This window comes from Phascolarctos cinereus, unplaced genomic scaffold (genome assembly GCF_003287225.1).
Source record: "Phascolarctos cinereus isolate Bilbo 61053 unplaced genomic scaffold, phaCin_HiC Scaffold_4;HRSCAF=312, whole genome shotgun sequence".
Classification (NCBI taxonomy): Eukaryota; Metazoa; Chordata; class Mammalia; order Diprotodontia; family Phascolarctidae; genus Phascolarctos; species Phascolarctos cinereus.
The window spans coordinates 360,963,560-360,983,124 of NW_027555847.1; the positions used below are offsets into that span (position 1 = coordinate 360,963,560).

Consider the following 19,565-nt stretch of genomic DNA (forward strand, 5'->3'; position numbering starts at 1 on the left):
ATAGGAAACCAGAACACAGAACAAAAATGTGTGTGTGTGAGAAATGAAGTACCATGAAAATCACCCCAACTTGACCAACTAACTGAAACAAAATATTAATACCAAAAAAGGGAAATGGATGGAGGAAAGGACAACACCCAATTTTAACAATTCATGCACAAGTCTAACTGATTATAAATCAATAGCATAGCATAAAAGAACCTAAAAATTGCCTTAGACAACAAATTCTCAAACTAAACTTGCCTTACAAAGACCCAAAGGAATATCAAGGGAAGCTAACGGCAACACCAGCTTAGGATATAAATTCATTTTTAAAATTTCACAGCAGAATAATGGTGAAATGAGAAATGTCACTTCATATGACATCATGAAGCAGTGAAAGGAAAAGCAAATTTTAAAGAGGCTTCAAAAGAGACACAACTAAATATCACCATCTTAAGGGCATTAAAAAATGAAACCAGAAGGAGGATATCAAACAGAGAGAAGATGGAAAAGATCAGTATAGATTTTTTTTGGGGGGGGGTTGGCAATGGGGTTAAATGACTTGCCCAGGGTCACACAGCTGGTAAATACTATGTGTCTGAGGCCAGATTTGAACTCAAGTCCTCCTGAATCCAGGGCCGGTGCTCTATCCACTGCACCACCTAGCTGCCCCAAATATTTTTTTTAAATTCTTTTCACCAAAAGTGATATAAAGCCATCACATCTAGATTCTTAACATCAAAGTACCAGATGTGCTGCTTACGGGAGCAGATATGTCATCAAAGGAAACAAAGATAGAAAATCAGCTGTATTAGACCAAGAAGACTGCAAGCAGAACCATACTAGAGACAACACGTTATTGGAGGGGAAGATACCAGTGACATGGAAAAAAAAAAAACCCAGACCTCATCATTACTAGAAAGAAATGTGAATGAGAAAATGTCAATAGCTATTGACCCATATGATACATGTAAACATTTTTACGAGAATAACCTACATTCAAGTTAAGAGCATACAAGATGAGAATAATAAGGAAACAGCCAGGCTTTAGCAAGCTGTAGTCTACTTTAAACTACATATTTACCATCAAACAATTCACTAAAAGATAATAAAGAAAATAGAATAACCCACTTATTTTTAGCTAATTTTTGTGGCAGTTACATGGTACAGCAGGGAGAGAGATGGACATGGGGTCGGGAAGGGTTGAGTTCAAATCCTACCTTGGATACTTACTATCTTTGTGACGTTGGACAAGTCATTTAACAGCTCTGTTCCTCAGTTTCTTCATCTGTAAAATGAGGATGCTGAGTATCTACTCCACAGGGTGGTTGTGATGATTAAATGAGATGATATATGTATAGTACTTTGCAAACCTTAAAGTACTATATAAATGCTAGGTTTTTATTGTCACTGTTGACCATAAAATTGCATTTGATTTATTTAAGCCAAATGTCTTAAAGGCTTCCCTCCAACAAGGTGTTTCCTATGTACATGTCAAAATTATATAAGATTCCACTATTGTGCTATAAGAAATCATGGGCAGGTGGATTTCAGAAAAACCTGGAAAGATTTACATAAACTGATACTGAGTGAAGTGAGCAGAACTAGAAGAATGCTGCATGCAGCAATAGCAACATTGTGCAATGACCAGCTTCCATAGACTTAACTCTTCTTGGCAGTACAATGAAGACAATTCCAAAAGACTCATGATGGAAAATGCTATCCACATCCAGAGAAAGAACTATGGAGTCTGAATGCAGATTGAAGCATACTATTTGTACTCTTTTTTGTTATTTTGTTTTGTTCCTCCTTTATCATGGTTCTTCCCATTGGTTCTAATTCTTCTTTACAACATGACTAATGTGAGAATATGTTTAATATGAATGTATATGTAGAATCTACATGAGATTGCACACTATCTTAGGGAGGTGGGAAGGGAAAGAGGGGGAGAAAATTTAAAATTCAAAAGCTTGTGGAAGTAAATGTTAAAAACTAAAAATAAATAAAATAAATTATCAAAAAAAGATCAAGAGATAACTCATAAATATTTCACATGTTCCAAGCTTCTAGTACATTGAATGGAGTCTCCATGGTGAGCTCACATGAGGAAATGTTGGAAAGTCACACAGGATAGGCAGACATAGAAGTGTTCTTATCTGTATCACTGTGGGGGGGCATACTTGCTTCCATGAGGTCTCAGATCTGTTAGAGTATTGGAAAGGGAGGTGATTGAGTATGGTAAGGAGAAGATCATTTGTCAATCCAAGAATAAGCTTCCATACTCCAGGGATGAATGAGAAGCAATCACCCCATCATAGTCTTAGGAAAGGCATACTCAACCATCCTTCCCCTGCCTACCTACCTCCCTGCCCTAGTCTCTCTGTTTCTCTCTGTCTCTGTCTCTCTCTCTCTATCTCTCATACACACAATTTTTTTGTTTTGTTTTATTTTTGCAAGGCAATTGAGGTTAAGGGACTTGCCCAGGGTGACACAGCTAGTAAGTGTCGAGTGTCTGAGGCTGGATTTGAACTCAGGAACTCCTGACTCCACAGCCAGTGCTCTATTCAATGCACCACCTAGCTGCCCTAAACACAATTTTTTGATGGGTTTAAGGCCAGGAGGTTAATATCACAAGCTGAAAAAGAAGAATTGTTTTAAGTAATTCAAGAAATATCACTGCCAAAAATATCATTTCTACTTCAGTAGGTAGAAAAACAAAACTTAAGGTGACAAGGAAAATACTCCACAATCTCAAAATTCTCGTATTAAATGAGAAGTAGCTTTTACATTATTTTTTGCTTAATGCTGACATAAATTCAACTTCTGGGAAAATCTATAAATCATCAAGTTATATATACTATAAGACATTAAACTTTATAAAGAATAGCAGAAAACTAAACTGAATAAATACTTTAATATATAACCAGTAACTTCTTATTTATTGTTGTAAACACCACCCTCTGCTGTATGCCCACATTCTGTGGTTGATATACTGAAAGAGAGATCAGAATTTGATGTATGCCAGAAGTAGTGAGTATGGTATACACAGGAATTAGAGACATAGCTTTAGCAGACTCGGTGGAGTTTTTATGGAATGTGACTTCTCTGGGTATATATGTGGTTTGTGTTTTTACATGGAACAAGGGCTGTGTGGTTATGTGTGTGTATGTGTAGTGGGTGATATGATCTTGAACTGCTGATACCTTTGACCTCAGCCTGGGACTGGGGGTTATGTGGGATGTTTGCCAAATGAGAACAAGACCATCAAAGGTCACCCTGCATACTAAAAGCCTTCAGGTTTCCAGACCCTGGGCTCCATCCAAGATGCAAGGATGGGCTTCTTTGGCATTATTATGCAGAGATGACAGGAAAACACTACATGCTAATGGAGTTCCGAAAAACAAATTAGACATGGGTGACATATGCTGGGGATGGTAATCCAAGGCAGCCATGGCTATCTACAATACAGCCCACTAGTCTTGTCTCTTCTAAACTCCTTTCTTCCAGTAAAATTCAATGGGTATGACAGACAAAAGGAGAAAGTGTTAACTGTATCCATCACACTGAGGTTTAAAATCTAGAGTATTCTTGTGGGTGATAATCTTCTTCAAGATTTCAAGCCTCTATGATTTCATTGTTGTAGAGATTCCCTACACAGCACATTGCAGGCCCTTGATGAATTGGCAGGCCATCCCCAAGAGTTGCTGAGGCTCAAAAATTCATTACGCTGTGAGCAACCTGGTGATAAGCCTCTCCAATCTTGGCCAGATTGGCAAGATATTGTAGAATTCACCTCTGGCCCCTTGCTCAAAGCTTCCCAGCTTGGCATAGAACCTTCTAGAACTTGCATTCCTCTGGCTTAACCTTGGAGAACTGAGGCAAATCTGCACACCACAATGACACATCAGAAGACAACTTTAATGGAAATATAAGAGACTATAGCAGCAAGATAAATAAATGAATTTTTGACTATTGTCCAATATGGTTCTATTTAGGAATACCATGCTGTGAAGAAGTCAACTCGGTCCCTGAGCACTGCTCAAGTGGAATCCCCTTGGAGACTAGCTCAGCCGTCCATTATCTCCACCATTGTGTTGATGAAAGGACAAGGCAAGGTGAGGACTTTTTCAAGAGTGATTTCATTACTCTGAGGCAATTTGTTCACCTAGGGCTATGATTGTTTTTTATGTAAAAGAAAGATTAAGAAATGGTATTTAAAAAGGTGAGTTTTATGTAGTTCTAAGTGTATCCTCTGGACATTCTTTTCTCAGGGTAGAATGGGCCAGCTACATCTCTTTCCTTTTTGCTTCCCATCCTTTGAGAAGTAAATGCCACCTGATCCAAGACACATAATTTGGTGACAGAATGGAGCCCCTCATTTGTAAATTTCTCCTGTTGTTCAGAAAGGCAGAGCCTATGACTTCAGGACAAGTCCCCATTAAATCTTCTCAGTAAGCTTAACGGTTTTCCAGTTTTAGGGAATAAATGACCAGGGCCCTTTAAGTGGTTCATTCTTAATGTGAAGTGGAAAAGAATAAAATACAATAATGAAACTAGCATAGCACCACAGCGGCACAAAATGAGGTTTCTTTATTCCTCAGAACCATTTTAGGCCTCTAAAGGTAACATATGGCCAATGAGAAAGGAAGCTGATCACAGCAAACAACCGGAGAAGAAAATCCCTGACATAATTTGTCTCCAAGGGATCAGAATATTACATTTGCTGAACTTTTGACCATGAGCAGGTTAGCAGTAGTCTCTGGAAAGGGAACTTGGTATGTTGTCTCATTGTTGTCTTTTACTGAAATTATCTATCAATTCTATGGTTTATTTTTGATCCACAAATTCTTTAGGATTCAAATTTTTAGTCTCTAGTTGATTTTTAATGGTTTTTTAGCAACTCTTTATTTAATATAATTTTTATTGTGTTATGTCAGTAAAAGCTGTCTTTTTGCTTTTGGTCTAGGGCCTTGGCTTCAGTATTGTGGGAGGTCAGGATTCAGCCAGAGGCCGGATGGGGATTTTTGTCAAGACAATTTTCCCCAGTGGAGCAGCTGCTGCAGATGGAGGACTCAAAGAAGGTGAGGGAGAATCTCCTGAGCTATAATGAAAATAAGGTTTTGACTCAATGTGAATCTGTGCCTGCAAACAAAAGGGAAGATGGGCCAGCTTCACTGAAATCCCTGCTGGCCTTGCCCTTTACATACATGACCACAGGAGAAATCCCAGTTGATAAAGACCAAGAAACTTGTTAAACAGAAATGCAGTTGCTTTCTTCAATGGAAGAGCTCCTTTGCGGCTAAAGTTTATTGAGACGTTTTGGGTAATAATATGTTTTACTAGAAACTAGGAATATTATTCTTTTATGCAGATAATCTATGGGTCTTTCTTTGAATCTTTGGATTGAGATAACAGCCCTTCATTTTATAAAGCAAAAATTAGCACCAAATGTTGGAACCTTTAGAATTAGCAGTTAGCACCGCAAAACCCCTGCTTTGCCATGAACAACTTTCCTTTCCTACATGATTAAATCAGTACTTTCCAAGTCGTTTTTTTAAAAAGGTATGAATGGGGCAGGTAGGTGGTACAGTGGATGGAGCACTGGCCCCGAGGTCAGGAGGACCCAAGTTCAAATCTGGTCTCAGACACATAACACTTACTAGCTGTGTGACCTAGGCAAGTCACTTAACCCCACTGCCTAGCCAGAAAAAAAAAAGAAAAGTACAAACACTTTTAAAAACTGGCTTCAAAGGCTATAGAAGTATAGCTACATTGAATCAGCCTGTTCTTGTCAGTAAAGAGTTAGAGATTTCTCCCCAGTAAGAAGGCAGGAGAAATTTATGCTTGAACAGGGTGATGTGAGCAGGCTGAATGCTTCCAGGCAGATGATTATTTATTCATCACTTTTAGAGGAAAGGTTAACTCCCTGGTAGAGTTTTTGTCTTTAGTTTCAGAACAATGTGAAATTGTCACAGAGCATTTCTATAATGAATTGCTAGCTTTCAGTTCAGAAATGCGCTTGAAGCTCATTTTGCTTAAATAAGGCAAGGTAGAATGAGCCTAAGATACAGAAAAGATCAATTACTCAGAATGGTTCAGGGTTCCTGATCCTCTTGAATACAGCCTCTAAACATTTCTAATACAGCATTCTTTTCTTAATTAGTACACATGTGACCTTGGACAAGTCACTTTACTTTCCTGGCACTCAGTTCCCTCATCGGTAGGATGAAGGGGCTGGACTAGATGACCACTAAGGTCCTTCCAGCTCTGGATGTATGCATAACCTAAGTGGGCAAGAGCAGGCTAGTTACAGATGCGGATGAGATCATGTGTTTTCATTCTCTACAAAGTTCCCATAAGGAGCCACAGGATACATTCATATTAAACAATTAAGGACAATGCTGAGCTCATGTGTTCAGATGCTGTAACTATGGTTTTGTCCTAAGGCTCCCGGATTTAAAGCCCTGATAGCCCTTGTATTGCCTTTGTATTCCTTCAACAAGGAGAAACAACAGCTTAGCATGTAGTTAGCAAGAAGAATTAATTAAATAAGAAAGTACCACGGCTGTGTGTTAGGTGAATTCTCCCTAGCCTGTAACCCTACTCCTTTCCTTGGAGGTAGCCTCTCTATGCAAGGGCCAGGTAATTTTCTTGGGTCTTTCCCCACAAATGGTCTTTTGTAGCTCGAGATCCCCGCCCTTTGTGTTAGAATATTCCTAGTTATAGCTCTTAGAGTATGTGTGGGAAGTCCCTCATATGTAAAAGTACCTTCCATTTGTAGTTTGCTCTTCCTTATTGGGCCTTTTTTTTTTACTTTTGTTGCTGTGATGCCAAGGAACAGACTGATGAGCCATGAATGTCACATGGTACACACTGGGCACTAACCTTATTATAGATGAGAAGCAGGACTCACAGCTCAGAAGCAGCTCTGGAAATGCCCTGGCCATGCTTTTTTTGGTTAAGAAGATGTGTCTAGGATTATTAGGGAAAAATCTGACATCACACAGCCATCTAGATAGAAGCACACAATGCCCTTCAAGCTCAATGACTGAGCACCTGGAAATGTCATTAAGAAGGCAGGCACTGGAAAACTGGGTGATTTCTAAAGGTGGAGCTACCTTGGTCTTTGCGCTTCAGGTCCCATAGTCTTTGTCCCAATGTCCTCAGTAACTATGGCCCAAGCATGGTGGTGACTTGGGCAGCTTGGCCTCCTATACATGTAGGAGTGGCCTGGCAAATGCTATGTGCTAATGCTTCCTTGCTGGTGTTAGGTAGTGATGAAAACAGACTGCCTCTGGTGTCATCACATTTTAACTCCTGGCAATAGGACATTTACTGCCAAACTGAGAATTTGGCAAGGAAATAAAGCCTATAGTTTACACACCAGGAGAAGGTATGCTCTGTGGGGGAGGGAAACGTTATTTGTTTTAGTTATTTTATCCCCAGCACTTAATGCAGGTCCCCAGTGGATGCTTAATGGAATGCCTGCTGAATTAAATCAAGTAATGTTTCTGGGAGTTTGTTTTCATCAAAGACTAAGGTCTGGGATTGCTGATGAAGGACTCTCCCTATCATTGACTGACTGGTCGTACTACCAACCTAGGAGTTGACACAAATGAAAATAGATTGGAACAATAAAAGTCATCTTATGCCAAGTAATACATCAAGCATCTTGTGGTAGTCCATTACATCCTGATGGCCCAGTTAGAAGATTCCTGTAGGCTCTAGATGAATGTTAACTTGATCTTGCTTTGGATTATTAGGGGATGAAATCCTAGAAGTGAATGGAGAATCCCTACAAGGACTGACCCACCAAGAAGCCATTCAGACCTTTAAGGTAACAGAATTATAGCAGAAATCTGTTTATCTATTTTTTATAATTTATAATTAAATTTCTTTTTTATTATGAAATTAGCAATCATCAATAAAAATAAATACTTCATTGGACAAAGAAAACCAGAAACTTAAATAAGAAATTCAATTTCTATTATATAAAGTTTATTTTTAAGAAGCATGTATATGTCTGTATACATATACATACACACAGATATATATTATATATAATCTGATAAGACAGTAACAAAACTGCTCTGTGTGTCTCTTTTGTTTTATTGATGTTCTTTTTTAAACAACTTAATTTTTCCTTATTGTTGTCCAATTTTGATAGGATTGTTTTCCCCTTTTGGTATAACTGCACTCTGATTTTCCTACTCTACTGATCTTCTAATTTCCCTAGCAACTCAAGAAACGTATTGTGGCCCTGACAGTTCGCACAGGGTTACGTGGCCTCAGCCTTACTCCATGCCCAACATTCACACTAATGGGACAATCAAGATACCTGAGCACTAATGCCAGTGGAGGAACTCCCTTGCCCAGCTCAGATAAAGGAGATTCTTCTTCTTTGGGTCGAAAAGGCCCAGGACCCAAGGACAGGATTGTCATGAAATTCACACTCAACAAAGGTGATCTGATATGCTTACCAACAGGTCTTGTTCCCTTGTAAAGAATATTTAAGCCTTTATAATCTACTTCTCTCTTCATTATCTCCTGAGTTCCATCTGCCAAGCTGAACTTCTGAGTTCACACTATCATGTGAAAGTTTACTTTCCTTGCATGGTGAAACAATTAACCTGTCATCACCACAACCACATTTCAGATAGACACTGGGATCCTAAGTAGTGCACAGAGACACTGTAGAGAAGGGAAAGAATCCCAGTGACCCATTCCTCAGATAAAGTCTTATATATCAGACAGTGAAGAATGTACTAGATATTCTGATTCTGAAATTTTAGAAATTGTTTTAAAAGCTTAATTCAGCCAGGCTTGGTGGCACATGTCTATAATCCCTGTTACTGGGGTGGTGGAGGCTGGTGGATTGCCAGCTCAGGAATTCTGAGCTTCAATAGGGCTAAAACCAATATGGTGTCTGAACTAAGTCTGGCACCATATGCTATGTCACCAGGAGTGGAGGATACCAGGCTGCTTAAGGAAGGAGCAAAACAGCTCAGGTCAGAAAGAGAGCAGGTCAAAGGTTCCATGATGGTGGGCTGTGGCATGAGGTCCTTGAGTATCCATTGCCACTCTAAGCCTAGATGAGATAGGGAGACCCAGTCTCAAAACAACAACAATAATTATTCAAGATGACTACAATTACCAGTCAGTTACTCATGGAAATAGATGGTTTTAAACTAAAAGACCACAGATAAACCCCAAACATCATTCATTCTCATCTCTGTTTCTGTCTTCTACTCATCTGTGGTAGAAGTGCTTTTGGAGCAGTAACATGAGTAGAAAGTCAAAAACTGAACAAAGGAAGGAGCTCCAAGAATCAGTCCCTGATTAAACCACTATTGAGTCATTTAAGAAAACAATTAGCATTTGGCCTCCAATTCCACAGTGCCTGCCCTAATTAACAAAATATATATCTCTTCTTCTCAAACAGTTTTTTGGGAAAGGGCTAGGGACTGATAAGGGGGTAAGTATGTATTGGTTCACACTCTGATTCCAGCCACAAAATGAGAAGCCCACTGGTGAAAAGGGGAATTTGTTCCAAGAACCTATGGAGGCATGTGATGTGGTTTCATTTGAAAGGGATAAAATTGTTTTCTGTTGTGCTTTTTCTTTTCTGTTTATTTCCTTTATATTCTGCTTTTCACAGAGCCAGGAGTTGGATTAGGCATTGGTGCCTGCTGTCTGACTTTGGAAAATAGCTCTCCAGGCATCTATATTCATAGCCTTGCCCCAGGATCAGCAGCCAAGATGGACAGTAGATTAAGGTAAGGTGTGAGCTTGCCAGTTCCAGAAATCCTTAGAAACATGATTTTCATACAACAGGACAATGCTAAGCTAGAAATGCATATGCATATTGATGAAGTATGGATGTAATAAAATGGATTTAATTTGTACCTTGTGTGTATAGTACTCTGTGTGTGTGTGTCCCCAAATATAATTAATTCTCCTATATTCAAACTGAAGAAAATGTTGAGCAGAGTGATGTCAAAGATTCAGACAACATTACTTCATGTCAAACTTGCTTCATCTCAATTTCTTTGACTGTGCCACCTGGGGACTTGTTTAAGTACCTGGGGCAGAACTATGCCCACCTATTCATAACAAGGTAGCAAACACTGCAAGAAGGCACACTGCTTAGAGCTCCTCATGCCCTTGGTAGCCACATAGGATTTCTCTTAGCTCTAGGTATCCTAGAGTAGATTGATGATTGTTAGAATAGTATTACCTGCATTTGACTTTTTGGTTTCTATCAATCTATTGTAGCATATTATTATTGATTTTCACTGTGAATATTCATATAAAAAAGAATAAACAAACTGTGCAAAAGCACATTAGAAGATGTTTTTCTTGATTACTAGAAGTATATATGTTTTCTTTCATGACATCCTAAAATGATGATTCTTTTGTTGAATGCTTCCATATGTCTGGAGCCCACCAAGTGAACATACTTAAATCCTTAAACAACAGAGTCTTTATTTTATAAAGCTAACTTCCCTGCCCCTAATTTAAAAGGAATATAGGCAGCTCCTCCCCAATTTCTCATTAGCTTATGTTTGAAATGGTTTTGTAAATTCTTCAGCAGGCTTTTGTGAGCTTTTTTCCTGTAAGTTATGTTGCATTAATCGATTCAAGATGTCAGGAATAATGAAACCAGTGGCAAAAATTATTTTGTCTATGCTTCTTCTAAAAACATCAGAGTGGATAGGCAGTGCCCTATGCCAACATCTGGTCTAATTTGTATTGAGTTGATTTTATAAATGATCTGCTGTGGTATTAGTATGCAGTAGAGGAAGTGGTGCCATTTTTCAACATAAAATTTTGGTGAGAAATTTGTCTTTGGACATTATTTCTGAAGCATGCCTCTAGGCCCTCAACTGAAAGTTGGTGGACATTAGGTGTTAACAATCTGTGGTTTCATTTTGCTGAATTATTTTTGTTTCAGTGGAATGTTTAATTGCAAGAGGAAGGGGAGTCACTGAGAAGAGACACTAAGAGATAATATTCTCCCTTCCCCAAGAAATCTCTTGCAAGAAGCCAAGTACTGAAATGCTGATTATGTTTGCCTCCTTAGCCGTGGTGACCAAATCCTGGAAGCAGATTCTGTCAGCCTCCGCCATGCTGCATTAAGCGAAGCTTATGCCATCCTGAGTGAGTGTGGCCCAGGACCGGTTAGCCTGATTATTAGTCGGCACCCAAACCCAAAGGTACAGTATGGAATGCTGCCCCTTGTGTTTAAAGATGGCATATTATGGATTTCCTAACCAAAAGGCATATGCTTGGGCTTATTTAGCCAGGAGCAGGAACAAACTTGCCATGTCCAATTGACCAACAGAATTTTGTTAAATATTCTGTGTACATGGAACAGTTACCTTTTGTTTCACACCAAAGTGTGGGGAAAGAGTACAAAACCCCAAACCCAACTGCTACTTCTAAAAGAGGAGGAAGGAAGAGAGTATTTCCAAAGTTAATAAGAGTATCCAAACACCAAGTCTGTGGGTCAGGTAGACCTGATCAGGACTAGTTTATTTTCAGATACAAGACAGAACAAACCTAACTAGGCTGTTCAGAGGTAGGTCCTAAACCTTGGTCTTATCAACGCTCTATGTGGTAGAGGGGAAGTAGAGGAAGATTGATGGCCATCGAACCTTTTGTTTTTTAACATACAGTGTTTTGGCAGTGTTGTTTATAATTGTAGAATTACTGCCGCCATCTTGGGAAAGAGCCACATCTTCATAGCAATTTGCCAGATTTTTTTCATTTAGGCCAAATGTACTAAATTATGCTGAGCAGTAAATAAAAATATTTTCAAAAGGTTACAGAAACTTTCCAACTTTCTATTTCAAACTCTATTTTTCCAGAAAGAAGTATTATGATTGTAGTATTGTTGTTGTAGTTACTAATGAGAGGCAGCAGGCAAGTCCTGTATAGTAGACAGCCGACCTGCCCTAAATCCGGTATGACCTAAGGTGTAGTCCTTCCTGTCACACATAATGGCTCTATGACCCCGAGCAAGTCACTTAATCTTTTGGACACCTCTACACAACCCTCTGACCATAGAGAAAGTGTGGGCCTGCATTGGTGGAAGGAGTTTCCTCACAAAACGTTCCCCTTTCCACAGTTCCAGTCCTTATCTTGAATAAGAATTTTTTCAGGATCAAATAAGTGGTAACTGATGACAAGCAATGATCCTGTGAGGGGAGGCATAAATAATTGGTCATTGAAATAAGAGCTATAACTAGAGTACTTTTTTCATAAGATTTGTGCCCACTGTTTGGAATTTACTCTAGGTTCCTGGAATTAAAGGGATATACTTGAACCAGTGAACTGTTGAGCATTTTTATATTTCTGTCTGGGCATTTCTCTAGTACTCTAGGACTAAATTCATAAAACTCTTCTATCAGAAAGAGAAATCTCTGAGTTTGAAGAGAAAAGTGTCCTTCTCCCAAGGAGAACTTCACTTTTCTGTTGAAGACTTAAGAGTATGTTTCCAGGAAATGATTAGTTCCTCTTTTGAGGAAAGTATATCTCTGCCAATAGAAAAAAAAAAGGTTAAGTTTTGCATGCAACTAAACTCTGGACTTCAAGTCCCTTGGATTGTGGGTCTTACTTCCTCTAAATTATGAATGCAATAAATAAAACTGGGCCTTTCAGATAAACTATATAGAGATGCTTGTTTTTAAGATCATTTAAAAAGTAGTTCTGGTGAAGTGTTATAGTGGAATAATATGGGGCAGCTTCTTTCCTGTATGATTGAAGAAATTCTTGTGTTTAGTTTTTAAAATTTATATTGGAAACTGTTCTGCTAATCAACAGAGAAGTATCACTGGATGTAACTAAGCATCATAATGCTGTATTAAAATTCTAAAGACCATAAAATATGAAGGTTAGATTTACATTCTTCTCCATAGACTTTTCAGTATACCCCTACATGCCCATCTTAAGAATAGGGTTCTTTTTAAGTTGTTTATTGAGGACATCTCCTCGGAAAATGGAAGAAACTGTTGATGTTTCAAGATCCTATGAGCATAGATTCAGAGCCTCAAGGGATGCTTATTTATTTACTGGGGACACCTCCATGGGAAAGGTGAAAAGCTCCCTTATTTATTTATTAGGTACATCTCCAAGGGAAAGAGGAAAAGCTCTACAGATATAATAACTTCAAGATCCTACAGCCAGAAGTCCAGGATCTTTGAGGTCATTAACACCTACCTCTCAGGGCCATTTTGAGGATAAAATAATTTTAAGGATAGAAATGCAAAGCACTTTACAAAGTTTAAGGCACTGTATAAATGCTAGCTAATATTATTTGGTCCAGTCCCTTCATTTTACAGATATGGAAATTAAGGCCCAAAGAATGATTTCCGAAAGTGATTTCCCATGGCAGAGATAGGATTTGAACCCAGATCCTTCAACATCAAAATTTTTTCACTGCCTATCTGCATGGTGATAGGAAGTATAATGTACTAGGGATCAATAATGATTTTCTAATTGAATAAACATTTAAATGATTAGACAATTGTGAACTTATCAGGCTATAATTTGGAGCAGGCTCTGGGGGTATTTTCCCCACTCTCCTCCCCTCCCATGGTGGGGGTCTCTGGGCTTAGCCTGAGAACCTTATCACACAGAGCACTTGTCTCAAGTGATACTGGTACCGAGACGTGAGGAGAGATTCAGGCATGTGGGGGAGGCAGGGAGAAGGGCAAGAAGAGGAGGAGGTTGCACAAGGCTAGAGGAAGATAAAGAAAACACTGGGTCATAGGACTTATCACATTGGAGGAAACCCTTTCATTTTGCAAACAAGGAAACTGAGGCCCAAAGAGCTACAGTGACTTGCCAGGTTCACAGACCTAGTCATTTGAAGGAAGAAGGTTTTGACTATTTTACCTTCGAATCCACTGCCCTTTCCACTGTGAAAAGGAGGTGAGAGTTTATTGTCAATCCTATTATCATGTTTCCAATAGAAGGGAAATCTAATGTGCAAGCAATGTGTTACAGGGAAAATGTCCACCATTTTTTAACAATGTTATGAACTTATGAACCATACAAATAGCAGCCCATCCATGCCTTAATCATTTCTGTTCTCTGATTATTGGCTTTCACATCTTTCAACAGTGTCTTGGGCAGCTCTGCCATACCCTCCCAACCCTCCTCCCTGCCTGGCTTCAGAGAATAATGGATTTGGAGACAGAGAATCTGGATTCAAATCATGACTCTGGCACCTACTACTTGCGTGTCATTAATCAAATCACTCAACCTCTCTGAGCCTCAGTTTCCTGAGGGTTAGGACCAAATGACCTTTCTTAAGTTTTAGAATTTTCTAATTCTTGGTTGTTTTTTTGTTGTTTTGTCTTTTGGGTTTGTTTTTAGGCAATTGGGGTTAAGTGACTTGCCCAGGGTCACACAGCTAGTAACTGTCAAGTGTTTGGTCTGAAGCCAGATTTCAACTCAGGTCCTCCTGACTTCAGGGCCAGGGCTCTATCCACTGAGCCACCCAGCTGCCCCAGAATTTTCTAATTATAAATCTTAGGATCTATCCAGTTTGATGTGCTGATCTTCTATGGGTTGAGAAATCAGATGTCTAAGATTGATTAAACTGGGTGTAGATGCCAGACTAAGTAGGGTTTGAGCAAAGGTCAGAAAGATGGTCCTTGACATAAAGTACATGAAGCTTCTGGCACTGCTTTTGGATTCTCACAGGTGGTTTTTTTTGCTTCCTTCTAGTTCTCGCATAGATTCTGGTTACATCAGCTTGCTGGATAGCAGATTTCTAGATAGGCAGACAAAAATATGGTATGAAATAGGAGATCTGGGGTCCTTCTCTAGGTATCTTCCTTAATTCCCTTCTAGCTTGTTTGTCTTTCTATTAATCAATCTTTTGCACTTTTGTCCTCTTGACGCCCAGGGGGTACAGAGGGTAGGGAGCTAGATCTAGAGTCAGGAAGACTTAGTACAAATCCAGCTTCTGACACTTGTTAGTTGTGTGACCCTGGGCAAGTTTCATCTGTAAAATTACAGTGTCTTCTGTAATACAGGGAGAATAATAGTGCCTACTTCTCAAAGTTGTAAGCATTAAGTGAGATAATATCTATAATAATATCTAGAGACCTTGGAAGCATTACGTATATACTAGCTATTTTTTTCTCTTGGTAATCATCATGCTGAAGAATCTTACCTTTCTCATCTGACTCTTCTGCTCTTTGATCAATCTATTCTCCTCTTGCCTCTGTTTCTCTTCCTGATTAACAGTTTTGATATTGCTCAGCCTCATTGCTCAGATATTTGATGAAATGGCTTTGATCTTTTTCAAGGGCCTCAGCCATCAAGCAAGCCCTAACCAGCCACTTAGCTACCATCACCCTTTAGAAACATACTTTCTTTTTCCTGACCAAAATTTTGTTGTTTTTCTCATTTCTCAGTCATGTCTGACTCTTCGTGACCCCATTTGGGGTTTTCTTGGTAAAGATACTGGAGTGCTTTGCCATTTCCTTCTTCAGCTCAGTTTATAGATGAGGAAACTGAGGCAATCATGGTTAAGTGATTCTCAAGGTCACACAGATTACAGGTAGCAGAGGCTGGATTTGAACTCAGGAAGATGAGTGTGTCTTCCTAACTCCAGGTTCAGCACTCTATCCATTGTACCATCTACCTGCCCCCCACCAAGGAGATGACTCCACTATTATACTCTTCAGCAAATAATTAAAGTTCTTAGTGGTGTTTGCAACCAGCAACTCTTCCTTGTGGTTTGGACTTCACAGTCCTTTCCAGGAGAACACTGAACCATGACCAATTCTGAAACTCAGCTCATCTTAGAACAATGGAGTTTGCCAGTACCATGAAACCGCTAAAGGGCTTTTCAGTCCTTAGAATGACCTTGACCAAGCCAGGTAAGGTCTGTTGCCCACTAACAAATGCATGCTAGTTCATATTTCTAGTTCCAACGTAACAATTTCTCATGGTGGGTGGTGCTGGGATACTTCACTACAAGTCATCTACAGATATCTTAGAAAAACTCAGAGTATGTCTCAGGAAAATGAATTATTTTCATCGGCTTCATCTCCTTTGGAAGTCAATATGACGCTCTTAGCTGTAACGCTATCCTGGATTTTTATCATGGTCAAAGTCCCATTTTTTTGTATAATATGTTTTCATGTTGCCCCAGCTTTCAGGGCAATAGTACATTCTGTTACTGAACATTTGGATCTCAATAGTTTTCATGGTTTTCCAAGACAAACACCACAGTGATTTTCTTTTCTTCTGTTACTCATAATGGTTGCTGAGTTGCATTCTGGGATTAGTCAAATTGTCTGAGGGCAGAGTGGCTGAGGTGCTGGACCTGTTTCTGGTGCTACTTCTATCTTATGTGAAGTGAAATAGGCAGTACTTCTAAAGTGTGCTGGAATGAAGGGCAAGTGGGTGGGTCTCTCGGCTTGTTTAGAACTCTACAAGAAGTAGTTCATATGTTTAAAAAAGTCAAGAGCGTTATTATTTTTTCTATTTTTCATCTCAAAGAAATAACTCTTAAATTTGCAAATGTTGAAAGTCTGGAATCATGGTAAAACCAAATCGAGGAGAAAACCAGCCAGTGTTTCTAAGGCTAATGTTTTTCCTGGCTCTTTCATTTAAAATTAGATTTTGCCTTCACTTAGGGTTGTATACTTAAGGAAGTTACTTTTTAGAAAATACCTTCACAAGTGCTTTCTGTCAATTTGAATAAGAATATTTGAAATATATTATGTAAAAGTCAAGACACGAGTATAACTTTTTCTTCAGCAGTCAAACTTCATACCTAATTCTATTTAAATCCATATATTTAAAGATTAAAGCCCATCCTTGGATTTTTCTCCAAAGTATCACTTTTATCTTTACATATATTATGTGGGCACTTGAAAAAGCTATATTAAAGTAAAACCACATCCCCTCTGCTTTTGTATTCAAAAATCAGTTTCATGAGAACTTTCTAAAAGTTCAAGCACTGAATATTTAAGTATGTAAATCATCACAATAAGCATGAAAAAAATTGTCCCGAATTGGAACTTACTAAAAATTAGTCTTCTAAAGATAATTCATTTTAGTTTCCATGGAAAGAAGAAAATATTCAAGGAATAATGAGCTAATTGTATACTCCCATATTTTGTCCCAGTTAAACAGTATTGTATTCATGTCTGTGTGCCACATTTTAAGGACATTGGGAACCCACAGGGTGTCCAGAAGAGGGCAACCAGAGCCAATCAGTGAGCAGGTATTGATTAAGTACCTGCTATGTGTCAGACAGTCTTCTAAGTGCTGAAGAGATAAAGGCAAAAAACAATTAACAATGAAATAATCCTTGATCTGAAGGCATTATTACATTTTGATTATATTTATTATTTATTATATTTATTATTATATTACATAATTATAACCTTACATCTATAAGAAATATAAAAGAAGATGAAGGACCTTTAGGTCCTGCCATAATGACTGTCAGCTGAAGGAACTGGGGATATTTAGACATACCTGCCTTCAAATGTTTGAAGATCTCTCCTCTAGAAGAGGGATCACACTTATTCTGCTTCGCCCCAAAGAAGAAAAGAGTTAGAAACCATGAAGTAGACATGTAGAAAAGAGTAATTTAAATTCAGTTTAAAGGAAAACTTCCTCAGGATTAAAGGTATCCCCAGATGGAATAGACTGCTTACAACTGGCACTGGGTTTCCCCTCATTGGAGACTTTTAAGCAAAAGTTATAAATATAACTACTTGTGAGGTGTCCTGTAGAGAGAATTTTTTCTGGGATGTAAGTCAGACTACTCTTTACATACAAAACAACCCTGTGAGGTCAGTACTGTAGGCAACCACCACTTTACAGATAAAGAAAACAAGTCTCAAAGAGTTAAAGTGACCTGCCCATGGCAGGAGTAGAACCCAAGTCTTCCTGACCCTCAGTCCAGTGCTACTGATGAGCCCTCCAAAGCTCGGCAGATCATAACCAATACAGTTAGGGGTGAGGGTGGGGGTAGGGTGGGGTAGGTGTTTGTCTCCCATCATCAGCTGCTGAAATAGCATATGGGGGGGGAAAAAACCTCGTTTTTCTCTCTGTGGTGGCTCCTGGAGGTAGCATATAGCAGCAGAACTAAAACTGATTGAGCACACAAAGAAATTCAGATTGACCCGCTCCACTATGGACCATACTTCCATGTCAGCAACTGAGAGGAAATGTGGTACAGTAGCAAGAGTGCTGGATTTGGATCCAGAGGAGACAGGTATCATCAGCACAGACCCCCAACCTCCCCATTTTACTTTAAGGAAACCAAAGCCTGAGGAAGATGAGTGACTCTGAGCCCAGGGTCACCAAGTATTAAGCTTCAGGGGCCGGATTTGAATCTAAGTGTTTTGACTCCAGAGCCACGCCCTGCCTGAGTTTGAAACCTAACTCTTCTATGTAACTATTTCTGTGACCTTGGGCAAGTCGCTCAACCCTTCTGGAACCTCAGTTTCCTCATCAGTAAAATCAGGGAATACACATTCCATCTCTCTCTCACTCCCCTTGTTTTCTTTCCTTCTTTCTCTCCCTCTTCCTTCCTTTCTCATTTTCATTCTCTCTGTCTCTCTCTGTCTCTCTGTCTGTCTGTCTCTCTCTCTCTCTCTCTCCCCCTTCTCCCTTTTTCCGTCTCCCTCCCTGTCTCTCTCCTCCCTATACACACACATATAAATCAATACAGATTTTCAATCCTAACATGATAATAAAAAATTCCTAGATTAGTGATGACCCACAAATCGTAGACAGAGCATTCAGGTCCTTTGATGTCAAGTTGGCTCAGGCAAAGGGAGTCCATTCCACATTCCAAATGGGAAATCAATGTCAAATGTTATGGGCTTTTCCAGGGTACGAGGACACGTTTACAGACAGGACCAAATAAAACTGTGGGTGGTAGCAGGGCAAGATCATCATGGGGAGGAGCCAGGAGGAACAGAAAAGCCAAGTACTATGGAGGCGCCAAGCAGGAGAGCAGGCAGTAAGTTTGAGGTCCAGAAAAGACAAAAAAGAAGTTTACCAAGGCACCTGCTTTAGAGGGAACCTAATGACAGAGGAAGATGCTGATGCAGCCAGAGTCTTCCCAAATCCAGGACCTTAGGACAGAACTAATGCCAGGGCTTGAGTAACCCTGAGTCTGTGGGCAGAAGCAGCTAAGAAAATGAAGAGAGAGCCACTGAAGGGAGATCTTAACAGTTGGAGTCAGATACCAAGTTCATTCAGTGGCAGATCAGCAGGATAGTAACTAGAATTCCCAAGGAGGGATTTTGTGAAGCCATCTGTTAATCTGTCTTCATCTATTTACTTCTCATATGTCACTAAGTTATTAAGACAAAGAATGATTGTGAGGTTTGACTCTGCTATGGATTTGCTTTATCCTACAGAGGCATTGCTCATTCTATGATTTCGGTGTCTTGTGTTCAGCAAAAAAGCCCCTAATTCTGCCTTCTGCTCCAATTCAGGTTTCTGAACAGATGGATGAAGCAATAGCTCGTTCCACTCACCGAGATAGCAAAGAGGCCAGTTCCTCCCGTGTCTTAGGTATGGCAGCTGCA

General features: G+C 39.3%; 1 protein-coding gene across 1 annotated transcript in view; it reads left to right on the top strand.

Annotated features, from left to right (window-relative positions):
- Positions 1–2,035: 2,035 nt before the first annotated feature.
- Positions 2,036–19,565, top strand: part of LOC110214301 (PDZ domain-containing protein 2-like) — a 35,121-nt gene continuing 17,591 nt past the window's right edge. Inside the window, exons 1-8 of the mRNA XM_078151758.1 lie at positions 2,036–2,074; positions 3,978–4,097; positions 4,949–5,063; positions 7,746–7,819; positions 8,219–8,444; positions 9,641–9,758; positions 11,066–11,198; positions 19,473–19,551. Coding sequence (XP_078007884.1) covers positions 2,036–2,074; positions 3,978–4,097; positions 4,949–5,063; positions 7,746–7,819; positions 8,219–8,444; positions 9,641–9,758; positions 11,066–11,198; positions 19,473–19,551 — 904 coding nt within the window. The remainder of the gene's footprint in view (positions 2,075–3,977; positions 4,098–4,948; positions 5,064–7,745; positions 7,820–8,218; positions 8,445–9,640; positions 9,759–11,065; positions 11,199–19,472; positions 19,552–19,565) is intronic.